Here is a 13,982-nt window from a genome sequence, read left to right as displayed (position 1 = left end):
CATTAAAAAAAAATTCGTTGCGTAAAAATTTAAAATGCAATTACTTTTAGAAAATAGTTTTTTAACTTATGTTATAAAAAAATATTCCATTGTTAAGCATTTAAATGACATACTGTGATATCTATGGAGACACTTGTCGAATGATTTTAGTCAAAGATATAACCATACAGCAACTATCTATTTAGCCTAATATTCCATTAATCAACAATTATTAAAACTTCTATTCTATATAACTGGAACTATAAACTAATGGTTCGCAAAATTTATATCGCTATTTTTGTATTAGTGTCGATTTGTAAGCAAAGTATACAGACAAAATGTATTGAGCAGTGATTTAAAAAAAATCAATTTGAATTTATTTTTGATAGACACTTTTCGTGGATTTCTTGAATTATCCATCTCTACGGTAGATGTAATGATCCATAAAATAACATAAAATAAAAATGCTTTCTCTAAAAGTAATGATCGTCGACATCCGAAGGACGATGAAATTTTCTTTTTATTTTGGAATAGTCACCACTAGTGCAAGGCTGCTCGCTCGCTTTTATCGTACCAACGAAACGAGATATTTTTAGGCACATGTTAAGGATAGCCTAGTCTTTATTCTCTGGCTCGTGAAAATAACTGATAAACAAAATAATGAAGAATAATAATAATAATAAAAAAATTAATTATAATCGCAATGACAGCCTATCGTAACAGAATACTCGATGATTTCTATAGAAATTTGTAAATGTGAAAGTATACGATATAAACAATTCACAACCAGATAAAACAAACAGCGAAGAAACTATATTGATTACGAATGGGTCGCTTGAAAAAATAACTTGAGAAAACCAACGCAATTCATTTTTGCAGTCAGAAAATATTCATATTAATACAACAGTTTCTTCGAACGACTCATACGCATTGTCAAATCATTCAAATACGAAGCACATCTTTAATAACGTAAAAAAAATAAGTAAATAAAGATAATGACCGACGATAAGGATTGAACGTAATATCGCACGATATCAACTGTAATATCTGATTGTAACGACGCATGCGACGACAAAGGTGTACCACTGTCTTTGCTTATCAAACTTGCGGAAGTATAGAAAACTGGACGTGTCGCTAAAAATCTAACAAAAAAAAAAAACAGTGGTACACCGTAATACGTGAGCAGTTTCAAAAAATAGTAAAGTAACCAAACGAACGACGACTTAACAAACGAAATGAACGGATCAAAGTATACAACAGACTGTTCGTAATCGTGATAAAATAAAATAAAAGAATAAAAAAAATACTGAATAAATAATGACAAGAAGCGTGACTCTTTTCTCTTTGTCGGATAGTCCCATCACCTGCCATCGGCTGCTTAGCCGGGGATCCGTATCCCATGGGAAGTTGGGCTTGGGAGGGAGCGACCCCGTAGCCGATCATCGGTCCGCCCTGGGGCATCATCGGCTGCTGCCCCATATCAAAGACCGCGAATCCCTGCTGCTGTTGCATCTGCTGAGCTTGCTGCTGCTGCTGTTGCTGCTGCTGAGCAGCCAAAGGAGCCGGACGTGAGGGAGACCCGCCCAGTGCCATCCTAATGCTGTCGTTGAGATCGTCGAAGGCGCTCTTGTTGGGCTGGGCCGGCGAGGCCGAGCGCGGCGTGCCCCCGGCAGTGGGAGGCGGCGGTCTGGGTGGCGGCGTGGCAGTGGACTTGCCGAGCGCGTTGGCCTGCTGCTGGTCGCCGAGAAATCCGCCGGCACCGGCCTCGCCCGGGGCACGTGCCACTGCCGCGTCGGCCCCAAATAAGTCTGCCGTCTGACCACTGCTGGCACTGAACAGGTCTCCAGATGCGCCGGGCTGCGTTTGGCTATCCGCACCTGGTTGCTGATACTGTGCCGCTGCCGCTGCTTGCTGCTGCTGGTCGAAGCCAGCCGTGGCTTGGGGAGCCGAGGATGGGAAATCGGAGGCGAAGGGATTCGGTATGTCGGCTCCTGGGACAGCAGCTTGCGCAAAAAGTGACCAAGGTGCATGTACGATTAGTCGATTAGAGAGAAAGATAGAGGCGGTTGTTTTGTGTTTCGTTCGTGTTAGTCCGTGTGTTGGCGATGTAGGTGGCAGAGGTGGGATGAAGAGCGGTTCATTGGCACACCCACAGGCAGTTATGAAGAGAAAGAGACAGGTTGTAAGAAGAGAGAAAGAAAAAGAAAGATTAGTTTTTCATGTTTGGCGTATGTTGTGGTTATGTGTTTTATCAAGACAGTGTTCGCACGATGCCACATGTCGACAATGTCCCGCAGCAGAAAGAGAGAGAGAGAGAGAGAGAGAGAGAGAGAGAGAGAGAGAGAGAGAGAGGAACCTTTAGCTTACTACTTAAGTATCCATCATCACCAAGATTATCGTATCGATTCTACAGTTCTCTTTGCATAAGCGAAAGCCTCCTCGAAAGTGAAAGTATTTTAAGTAAAAAAGGGTGCATCCAAAATTATATTCACATGGGATAACAGATACGGACAAACTATGGACTAAACTAACGCGTCACTAGTACGCAAAACCGTTATACTAAATAATGAAACGTCTAATACAAACAAAATAAATGTCACATTTGTGTACTCCATATTTGCATGTACCTGATCATATGTGTTAAATACAAAGAGTAAGTATATAAGATAAACTAAAGTCAAATAAAAGAGAAATTCATTATTAGCAAGTCCTCAATGATTTCCCTTTATGTTAATAATAAATCACGTTTGCAAAAATATAAATATATATATAGGTATACAGGCTGAGCAAGTAAACCGATACAACTAACTTGATGCTATGGGTTTTATACATAAGTTTAAAAAAAAAACAATGATAGATAGACAGACTGGACCAAATATACACCGCAAAACGAAAATGCGGAACTCTTTGGTGTACTCACCCGCCTGCTGGTCCTGATTGCCAAAGACAGATGAGAAGTTATTATCTGTAACAAAGTTATTAGTTGCTGGTGGTGCCACGCTGAAACCTACAAAACCAAAAATGTACGTGTGCTTGATAAAACTGAAATAAAACAACTAAATCGGTACATAAATAGCGTGCAACAAAATTAATGATCAATATCGGCGTAAAAGTTCTTATCATCAGCAATACTAACTTACGCTACCGATATCGGCCGTCTACAAAAAATACGATGAGATGGCACAAATAAAATAAAAATTCTACGAGTCCTGTATTTACCATTACCATTGGTCATCCACATATTATTCTGTACCGGAGCCGGCTGTACCGGCGCAGCAGGTTGCGCGGGTGCACCGAACATATCTGCGAATGGATTGCCTGCCAGTTGCAAAAGATCGTCCGATGCTTTCTGCTTGTAAAAATGAGATCAACATTATTTCCGCAGAAAGCCTTAAATTGAATCGTTCAATGTTATATTATATACTGCACGATTCTTACTTGACCATCTGTTGCTGGCGCTCCACCGAACAGATCGACAATAGGCTGGCTAGCATTGTTGGTTGGAGAGCTGAGGAATGGATTTGTACTTGGACCACCAGTCGGAGATTGAACTTTAGCCTGCTATATTTCATTGATCATTAGTATGCATTTATATCTTTCGACAAATATTTTCTTTGATTCTAATATCACAAACTTTATTTTGAACATCTCGATATTATAACACTAGATAAGAAATTTATTAAAATATACAGTTCTACACCGATATCAGGTAGAAGAAAAGCAGAACTAGAGAGGAGAAAGAGAATGAAGAGCCGGTAACCTTGTACTGATTCATGACGGCCTCCTCCTCGGCAAGCGCCTGCTGCCTGAGCGCCTCGTCGATGTGCCCGTTGCCAGTCTGTTCAAGCCGCTGATTGCTCGCCGCTGTCCCGAAGGCAGTGCTGGTGGAAGATAGGGCGGACACTCCCGACTTTACATTCGTTCGATTGCTGCTTTTGGGTCGTTTTGTACGGGAGATGTCAAGAGACAGAGAGACGGGGAGAGATAATGACGGTCGAGAGGAGTAGGAGGACAGTAGCGGGATCAACGCGGGAAAGTTGTTTTTTCGAGAGAGACGGAGAGAGAGAGAGAGAGAGAGAAGAGTGTTGTAGAAGAGTGTGTGATGACGGGATTTGATAATTGAGAGAGAGATAAAAAAAAGGAGAAGACAAAAAGAAAAAAACCGTGTAGTACATATAAATGCAGATTTACGTAAATTTATGTATACGTGTTAATGTTAGTTTTATTAAGTGTTTGTATTTAAAAAAGACTGTTTCTCTGTGTATTAGTATAGTGTGCTGTTCTTTTAATACGTGTATTACAACATACCTAACAACTAACTGAAATATATTGCCATGTTTTTGGGCTTGGGTAAAAATCGAACGATTGCTTCTTGTAAACAGTATAATTTTGATAACGACTTTTTTTACCCAAGCTACAGCTTATTTCAACGTGTCGAACTGAATGTAATAACATTTGCATAATTTGTGCATTGCAAAGATAAATGCTTTTGCTTATCTTGTGATACATCAACGAAGATTGCCATGCTCAATTAGAATTATGTTAGTGTCAAATTGCTATTGCTAGTACTATATTTTATGTTAACTTAAACACAGATACATCAAGCAATTATGGATTAATCAGTAAACGCCTGGAGAGTGGACATAAAGTATCAAGCACTGCATCCATTAATGAGCTCTGGTGTGCATACATCCTGAGTTCATTGTACTTGTAATAATACGTTAATGAATTGGACATGAGATATTACGTGAAAAATGTTTATTAGTACTATGAGAAAAATTACTTTTTACATTTTACACTGACTAATCGATGTACTTTCTATCTTGTTTTTTTTTATGATTTGTGATAAACCAAACTACTGGTCAAAATTCAAAAAAGTCTGTATCAAAATTACGGAACTCACTTCGTATAATCATCATAGATGAAATACTGATCAACGAATAAACGGCATACACTCAAAAATCAAGCAACAGCGTTACGGATTCAAATTATTCAAAACTCATGTTAGTATCCAATTTTTGACAAATATAACAGATCGATCAATTTTGTGTGGCTCACAAGAGAGGGACTTGTATTGAAATTTGTGTGTTATTCTTGTGCAGTTAAAAAGAAAACATAACTTGGTTTGGTGAATGAACGTCTCAAGATTTTGGTGCACGTGATTTATGATCGATGTAAGGTTAAAGGACAGGGCAGTGAAGAGGAAAGGAGCCAAAACGGCATGTCCACGTAGCCATTTTTTAAAAAAACATCGTTGCTCCATTTTTCAAAAAAAGTCTCTAAGGTTTCATTTTCTTTCGGATAAACGCAATAAGTTTTGTGATTATGAATGAAAAAGTAAGCAACGAAAATCATCGCGAACTCAGGCTAAGCAGTAAAAATCCATGGACATGCCAAGAAAGAAAATTTCAATTATATATCCCAGACATAGAATCAATTGTTAGAAAAAAAAAGGTTTAAGAATAGGCAAGTTTGAATTGTCCAACAGAAAGATAATTAAGATCCATTCGTCTCGACATTCATAGATAAAGAACAGTGGGAAGAGAAAGCAGCCTTCCTTTAGCTATTAATCGACAATATCTCGTGTTAATAATGTCGATATATACACGTTATTGGTTATTAGTCAGTTAGTATGTATCAGTTTGTTAACAAAAATTAGGACCATCTTCCCACTGGTGCCCGTTTAACATTAGAATACAGAGATATAGTATAAGTGACGCGGAGCATAGAGCTTACCTGGCCGATTGAGTCGGCGTGTTGGCCGCCGAGCCTTTCCTTCCCTCTAGCGAGGCAAGATGCTGCTCTAATGCGTCGAGCAAACTGCTTGGAGCCTGCAAGAGGAAAAATTCACGAGATCAGAGTCGAAGACGCTAGACACGGAAAAGTATGTGAACGACAAGAGCAAACTGTGTACTTTACCTTAGTGAGATCTGGAATGTCACCTTTGTCTATGCCTACGTTCTGCAAAGAAAAAAATACGTTGGTTATATTAACACACCATTGAGGTAGATGAACCTTCGAAAAGAATAGTCCAACTCACCTCCGCAACTTTCAGGAATTCCCCTACTCTATCCATCCTTATGAGGAATTTTTTATACAAGTCCAAGGCGTCCCGGCACTGCTTCTTATTCATATCGAAGTATTTTTCTGAAAGCAAAGCACATCGTCGATACGTTGTACGCTGCAGCGTGAGAGAAGCAACGTAGCAGAGACGGACATATCTCACCTAAGAGATTAATGATGCCGTCGTTGTAGCAGGCGAAGAGCCGAATGAGATCTCGGAAGAGGAGCATAAAAGCCATGTTAATGACTCCGTTCGTGAGATCGTTGGCCGAGCAGTCAAACTCGAGGAGCGAGTCGAGCTGGGCCTGCAGCACCGGCAGCGTCTTCAGCAGCTTCTCTGCGTTCATTGTGCGCAGTGTTCCATCCTCCTTCCTGCAATAACAGAAAAATGTATCAGTGCGCATCTATCAAATATCGTAGACAGAGTTCCGTATCTCTCACGTATTCACTAATCAAGAGCGGCGCGAAAAATCAAGATGTAGCCGTATAACCGATCACATATACAATTTGCTGATGGATCGTTTCCGTGTTTAAAACCGTGCCGGTTCGATAGCGCGAGCTTTACAATCGAGCGGTGACCGTATAAATGGCATTAAGACGGTAAACGGCCCGTATCTGGTATGTACTACATTACTCTTTTAATGATCAATGAAATTAGACATTAATCCATCAACACGACTAGAAGACTCTAAATGGCACAGTAGCGGCTTTATGAATACAGCTGTTGTAATTGAAATAAGAATAAGATTGTGGAACTTACCCTCGTTTAACCTTGCAGAAATCAAAAGCGACAGTCCTGTACGAAAGAGCCTTCTCGTTTAAGTATTTCGCGTACCTCCTGATGAATGGCGACATGTCGTACCCTACAAATACACAACGCAATCAGTGAACCGTTTGATCGGTCATAAGCAAGAAGCTCGAGTGGTCATTACTTTCCATATATTCTACATACAAAAAATTTGTATACCTACGATATTAGACACAAAACGCTACAAAAAATTTTAAAAAGAAACATCAAGAACTCGAGCTTCTCGCGTGGATACACAGTGATTGAAAATAACCACGAAAAATAAAAGAAAAAACATTAAAACGAAAATGAAATCAAACCAAATGAGAATCAAAGAAGGGTTAGTAAATTTTTTCTTTATATGTATAGGAGAAGGTAAAAACAAGCGAAAGGAATTCCAAAGTGATGTAGGACTCACCCACGCGTGCTCCTGCTGCGCCCACAGAACAGAAAGAAAATTATTCCAGGTTAGTCAAGTCGCCAATAGAGGAGAGAGCAGAGAAGAAGTCGGGCAGACATGGGCGCATTTCGTTTCTCGTTAATCTTTTCTCTGTTTCGGCGACGGCGATTGCCGGTTTTTGTTTTATCGCCCCACCGACGCGATAACTGCTGTAAAATCGTCACAGTCGCGTATTGTGTACTGAACGCGGGGGCTTTTAAATTTCATATACCGAGCAAATAGCTAGTATGTTTTGGAGCAAAGCAAATTTTTTATTCGACGCCTAAGCGCGCTCTAGTCACGGATATCCAGGCCGCGATTTTTCCAAGATAGCGTTCATGGAAAACATCGATGACTGCAGTGTCTTATCGGAATTTCCCGCAGTTTGCAATTTTTGCGAAGTTTCATTTCGCCAACAAACAAACGATTCCTACGAAAATCTCCCATGTCTGCGAGACGATAACGCGCAGGTGTGATGCGAGAATATAGGTTAATATGAAGTTCGTCTGCATGGATCCATGAAAAAAGAAATCGGTTGGTTAGTCATCGTTCATACATACATAGAGATCGAGTATAATAAATCTCCCGTCTCGAAGCATCTCACCCTGAAAGTATGCGACGTACAAGACTAATAATGCCGAGGCTCGAAAAGGGTCCGAAGTCAGTTGTTTTCCGCGACTGAACGCGAGTCGGTAAATTATCGCGAACTCGTTACACGCGTGATGCTATTTTTTCCTGTGCCGTTCGCCGCGCAGCCGACGTGTTTGTATACGGCCTCGCGTGAAAGTAAGAGCAGCCATAACGCGCGGCCGCAAGCTTCGCCGCGGCGATACGAGCAATCCAAATTAGTTGCGTAATAAATTTCGCGACTGCGATGAAAAAAGTAACAAGGCGTGCGAGTGCGTCGAACGTTATTACTCCGGTGCTTAACAAGATCAGCGTGTCGGGAGGTGGTTGGCCTTTTTGCTCTGCTGGGTGCTTAAGATTGAGATTGATTGCTTTTTAAAGAGTTAGTTTTGTGCGTGTAAAGTGACAGCGGCGAGAATGATTAGTTTTTTAGTCGTGATGTGATATTCGAATTCGAAATATAATTATGTATAGATTGTCAGCTCATTTTGATCCGAGGTGTGCACTAATATCTGCTATAACATAAACATTTTGCAATAGAGACTAAAAATATAAAAATTTACAATATGCGAATCAAGATGCACACGCTTACGTAACGTTGTGTAATTTCGATGCGCGTAAAAAAAAAATCAGAACCAGAGCTTATGTGAAAAATTCCTAACTAGTCGTATTCCCAAAAGAGAAAAAACCTTAAGTTAAAAATTGTTAATCAAGCCTCATCGTCGATGAAAAGTAATTAGTAATAAATTAAGCAAGAGAGTAAGACCAGCCTAAACAGAATCACCCCAGGCACATTTCAAAAACCGGAAGTACTCTTGAACCCGGAGGGGCCAAGCCCGCGCCATTAATTTTCGTCGTTCCTACTATACACATATATAGCCAGTGCTCTCTTTTCGAGTATTCTTCGTCGCACACATCGTTCTTATATATATAGTTACCTTGTACGCCGCTTTTGTCGAGGAAATTACTGAGCTGAAACGTACTGTTGCTGGAAGCGAGGTACTGCGTAAACCTCTGAAAAAAAGCCCAGTAAAAATGCACGGGTTAACGATTGTACTTGGAAAACTTTGATGCGCCGACGCACTTTGGACTCGCAGTCGTCGCTGTTGCTGTTTCGCTTTTTAGTTTTTCGGCAAACGGATGGCGTTAATCATTTCGCGCGCATATAGGCTTTTGATGCGTTTTTGTCTACGATTCTAAAATTGTCCTTGTCTGCAGGCTTGGCGAATGCATGTAGACGGCTGCGTCGAAAAGCGTAATTACTCTTGTTTTTTCGTTAATTTGTCAGAAAACTCGAAGGTTGCACAACTGCTGCTGCAGTGCAGTGTACGCCTCTTTCGAATAACAAACTATGTGACTTCCTGTCATCATTTCGGTGCACAAAAGAGAAACATCGAACACCCGCGTTTTTTCGAAATTATTTCTCGTTCCATTCTGAATATAATATGCAGAATATTCTACGCCTTTGCAGATAGCAGAAACGAGATTTTGCAAATTCGCCAGGCGGAGAAATCCATAATTCATCGTAATTATACAGAAACTCTGTTTACGCCGTCGCCGCGTGTATGCGAGAAGCAAAGGTAAATATTGACCGGGAAACTACGGCGATTCGTAACGACGCAGAGCACGCGGGCAACGGAACAAAAATCGGCGCCGGGAATCTCGTCAAGGCTAAATTAAGCTCCGGCCGTCTATGCACGTCCAATGTCAAGTTGAAGCGCGCAAGCGTGTAGAGCCCAGGTGTCTCTCTTTCCCGACTGCTCTAAAGCGCCGCGAGTGTAAAAATAATTATCGCATGTGGTCAAACTGGCGCGTCGGCTGCAGCTTCTTCTTTGAGAGAGACGAGCGGCGTAAAAACGGTTCAGTGGCCATCCGTATTTTTGAATTTTTCATCGCCGAGTCGATAAACTCGAGCCCGGTGAAACAGCAACAGCCACGGACGCCGCGAAAAGTTATACGAATAAATTAAAAGATTGTCGTCGCGCACTCACCTCGTTCCCGTAACACATCATGTGATGCACTGTGATTAGAGCTTTGAACACTACCGTCCAGTTTGTGTTTTGCGATCGCTCGATCAGCAGGTTCGCCAGCTGTGGAATCGACACATTTGGCTCGTTCGTACAGTGGACGAGGTCTGTAACACATCAAGAAGAAAAGGAAATCAACAATCGCTCAATTATTGGTACTAAAAGTATACACAGTTGTTTAAGCGCTGGGATGAAGCACGAAGTGCAAAACGGGCGCCAGCCTCTTCCCCGGGGACTTACTCCCAGGGCCCCCGTCAGCGAAGGAGATTCGTTAAATCCAGACGCTTTGAAAACTCGCGACTTGACCTTGACCTACATCAGAAATTTCTCCCTCGCAGCTCGATTAAGCCCTAAATCCCAGAGGACGGGTAGAAGTACACGCGCACGCATCCGGGAAAACAAGTTGAGTCGCAGACACGTATTACCTAGCTGATAAGAGCAAATTGCAATTGTACATAAAGCTGGGAGTACCTCGCGAAAAACGCGTCCCCAGCGCGTCATCATATGCACCGTTGAGCGACTCGACTAGAGCGGAACTGTGGATAGGTGCATATCTTATATGGGCAGACGCGCGAGAATTGCCCCGTGTTTTATGCCTCGATCGCGTTGCCTTGTAGGGTCAGCGCGGAAGAGACGCCCCTTTTACGCGGGACGAGTTTGTGCATGGCGTAATTGTTCTTTGTACTCGACTTGATTAACTCGAATTTCTGTTTGCTTTTTACTCGCAGTTTCTCAATTACAAGCTAAATGATGTACACCTAAACCCAGGCTTATTTAAAGGAGAACCATGGCAACGCTCTGTCAGCCTCGCATCTCTCCGAGAAAGCTCCGCTCGTCGTCGTACAAATCCCGCGAATTAGCGCGACAATCACGGCCTCATATACCACATCCAGCGCGCGGCTATGGTACTCATGCACGTATACAGAAGAACACTCACACACACATACGGCAGCAGCGGTATCAGGTCAAGTCGACGCGTTAATCAGCACGGGCAGCAGGAACTCAAGAATCCGAGCGCCGACGCAGGCGTTATTAGATGAAATAATAGTCAAGACGACACAGCAGCGCAGCCTTGACCTTCCAATTACACATCGCAGCTCACACACGTCCACGCGCCTCTCGAGTTCAAGAGACCTGCTATGCACACTTCATTCTCTCTCTATAGCGACAGCTGATTTATGTGCGTCAGCGATATCTCTCGGCCACGTCGATAATGAAGCGCGAGCGTGAAAAAACAACAACACTACAAGTGGGCGTATAAACGAGCGCTAAAGTCGCGCTCTGTATGTGTGTGTGAATGAATCCAGAGGTCCGGCGGGAGATTATTGACTTTTGCAGCGATGCGCGTGTGCGTTGAATAAGTTTGCGGAAAACAATGTGAATGGGATGAGTAATCGAATGGCGCATGCGCGATTTTTGCGAGGCAAATCATAATGATGAGTCGACACGGAGTACATTCCTTAGGAATTATCGAAGGTTCGAAAAAGTCGAAAGAGATTAGAAAGTTATTCTTGCTACTTATTGTACAACGAAGATTATTCAACCAGTTCCACGTTAGGCTATATAAGCAATAACGGGTTTATAATTGCTCTCGCGGTGCTTGTCTGGTCGTACAATAATTCTTCGGTACATGGATAAACGAGGCAAGGCAACTTGTCTAGGAAACCGACGGCTGAACAAACATCACACACACACAACTTTCCACACCCCTTTATAACATATAACATCCCCCTCGACGCATAAATTCTCTGTGAAAATTCACGGCACAGTGATAAATTAACGCTTGCCTGTAAAGCCACAAATCGCAACGCCACAATACGAAGCAATATATAGTCCCTATATATATAATTTATATGGAAACTGACAAATCACTTTCGCATTCATATACGCGTGCATCTATGCAGTGTAACATCGCACATAATGCGCCTTATCGATGAGACAGCCGCGCCTATACGCGCAGTGGAATCGCACTTTTTACATACGTAATGTCTCAGAAAGTTACGAAAGCGGTTTCACTTTCGTAGAACGGGCGCGATACAGGTATACACGCACAGACGCAGCGTATAATGCCCGATGGCGTAATAGAGTTGTACACTCTGCGACGGCGGCTGAATCGGATCGCTGCAGGAGTCGTCTCGAATCTTCGTTTGTTTTCGGGTAATTGGGAGCAACGTTTACTAATGCGCCAAGTAACGGTGAATCCGCACAGTCGGCTGCGCGTATATACACACCACACGGCGCCGGAAAGGAAGATAACGGGCTTGTAATTGGCTGAATTTTTTCCACCTTCGCGCTATTCTTACGTATCGTTAAAATTAAATTATTAAAACAATTCTTTTCGCAAGAAAATTTGTTTGCGCGCACTATAGAGCAAATATTCTAATACTTCTGAGCAGCTTCTTATACAAGTTAGGTTAGTTTTTTCCACATCTCGAGGAAAATATACGCGAGAGCGCTATCTCTGTTTATTAGATGCTAGTGTGCGTCTGACTCGGTTCTTCCGTTATCTACTTTGACGTATCTGCAAGGTGCCTAGTATACTTTGGCTATTTCACCTCGAAGTTAAGTAGTTGACAAAGTTTATGAATTCATGCTGCGTTCTCGTTTTGTGTACGCAATAAACTACGAAAGATGCATCTCCGTCGCATTATTATCCATATGAAGAATATGCGAGAGAAAAAACAACCGCTGCCAAATCTAGTACACGTAGCTTCCTTCAACATAATGTATTGCTTCGATATCAAAATTGTTTTTACTTTAGATATAATTTTCTTAAGTTTTTGTACTTTTTTGTTTGATATATAAAATGATTTCTAATCAATTTCATATGCATAATTAATTGTAACTTTCTCTCTCTCGCATAGTTATTGTTTAAAGTATATACATATGTTCTGGCGCTTAAACATTATTGAGTTTAAAATCGACTTTCAAAATAATAGTAGTGCACCAATTTATAAAATTGTGATGATTGGAATATAATACATTTCAAAAATATTTTGATATAACTCAATCTAAAATTTAAACTCAAATAAAAAATAATAAAATTAAGTCTAATTGAATTCGCTAGGCAGTTACAGCTTGAGCGGCCAAAGAAGATTGTTTTGATATAGGTGACAACCACTATATAGATATGCACTGTACTCGCACATATTGTGATGACGTGAAAGGACCTATATGCGCCACCTAGATATCTTTGTTGTCCAGAAACACGGAGAGTTATAGCGGTCGGGGCGAGTCCAGTCCAAAACTGCGTTGTTTTGCTACGACATGTCGCGGTGGCTATACTTAATAGTTATCTAAATGATAAAAACTTTTGTTAGAAATATTAAGTTGAAGGAGAGAGAGAGAGAGAGAGAGTGAGTGAGTGAGTGAGAGAGAGAGAGAGAGAGAGAGAGAGAAAATGCACATCAACACAGTACGCCTCGTGCCGCTCTTCACAGGCAACTCACCATCGTCCCATAAAATGTTGTCACTTAAAAAAAAAACATTCGCAAAACGCGGTCTAGCGCGTAAACATGCCGATGATAAGCCGTACGACGTCAGCAGCATCATAGCGAGGATCAATTCGAGTTGGCTCGAGATCCAATTCCGCGCTGATTGGCTCCGAGTGATTCCATCAAGTGCGCGCTTGCGCCTATGAAATCGCGGCGCCGATAAACCCTATAGATATAATAATACACCCACCGATTACGCGCACAGCATATGCATGCGCGGTATTCTAGCCGCTACGTGCACCAAGCAGGTTTTACGCTTGTTTAGCCGCACCAGATGTAATTTAGAAGCGATCGCTGCACGGCTGATGGGAGGGAAAATTTTCGTCGAGTTTTGAAAAAAATCAGAGGAACGTGCTTGGCTTTCGAAACGCGAGTCGTGTGTCGAGGCAAGGAATAAAGCATTCTATCTGAGCTAGCACGAACTTCGACGGACCGGTCAATATGCGTGGTGCTTGCTTGCGAGGAAATGCGATACAAGCTGATGCGAATTTGGTTTGTTAACGAAAGCTATTCATTTCTTGAATATAAACATATAGTTGTGCGCTAAGTCTGCGAAACAGTAATGA

At 41.8% G+C, this 13,982-nt stretch overlaps 1 protein-coding gene across 50 annotated transcripts in view; it reads right to left on the bottom strand.

Annotated features, from left to right (window-relative positions):
• Window positions 1-13,982, bottom strand: part of LOC100120513 (phosphatidylinositol-binding clathrin assembly protein LAP) — a 52,767-nt gene that overhangs the window by 8,276 nt on the left and 30,509 nt on the right. For 12 of the 50 annotated variants that reach the window (XM_031926885.2, XM_031926884.2, XM_031926907.2 and 9 more), the window contains exons 3-15: window positions 9,887-10,029; window positions 8,834-8,909; window positions 7,248-7,271; window positions 6,803-6,905; window positions 6,206-6,414; window positions 6,020-6,126; window positions 5,899-5,940; window positions 5,716-5,810; window positions 3,740-3,911; window positions 3,418-3,540; window positions 3,199-3,328; window positions 2,900-2,986; window positions 1,344-1,982 (exon numbers count right to left, since the gene is read on the bottom strand). In XM_031926885.2, the coding sequence (XP_031782745.1) occupies window positions 1,344-1,982; window positions 2,900-2,986; window positions 3,199-3,328; window positions 3,418-3,540; window positions 3,740-3,911; window positions 5,716-5,810; window positions 5,899-5,940; window positions 6,020-6,126; window positions 6,206-6,414; window positions 6,803-6,905; window positions 7,248-7,271; window positions 8,834-8,909; window positions 9,887-10,029 (1,950 nt within the window). The remainder of the gene's footprint in view (window positions 1-1,343; window positions 1,983-2,899; window positions 2,987-3,198; window positions 3,329-3,417; window positions 3,541-3,739; window positions 3,912-5,715; window positions 5,811-5,898; window positions 5,941-6,019; window positions 6,127-6,205; window positions 6,415-6,802; window positions 6,906-7,247; window positions 7,272-8,833; window positions 8,910-9,886; window positions 10,030-13,982) is intronic. The other 38 variants (XM_031926895.2, XM_032598749.1, XM_032598750.1 and 35 more) reach the window with 28 other exon arrangements.

Source organism: Nasonia vitripennis, chromosome 3 (genome assembly GCF_009193385.2).
Source record: "Nasonia vitripennis strain AsymCx chromosome 3, Nvit_psr_1.1, whole genome shotgun sequence".
Taxonomy (NCBI): Eukaryota; Metazoa; Arthropoda; class Insecta; order Hymenoptera; family Pteromalidae; genus Nasonia; species Nasonia vitripennis.
This window is presented reverse-complemented; position numbering and strand designations above follow the sequence as displayed.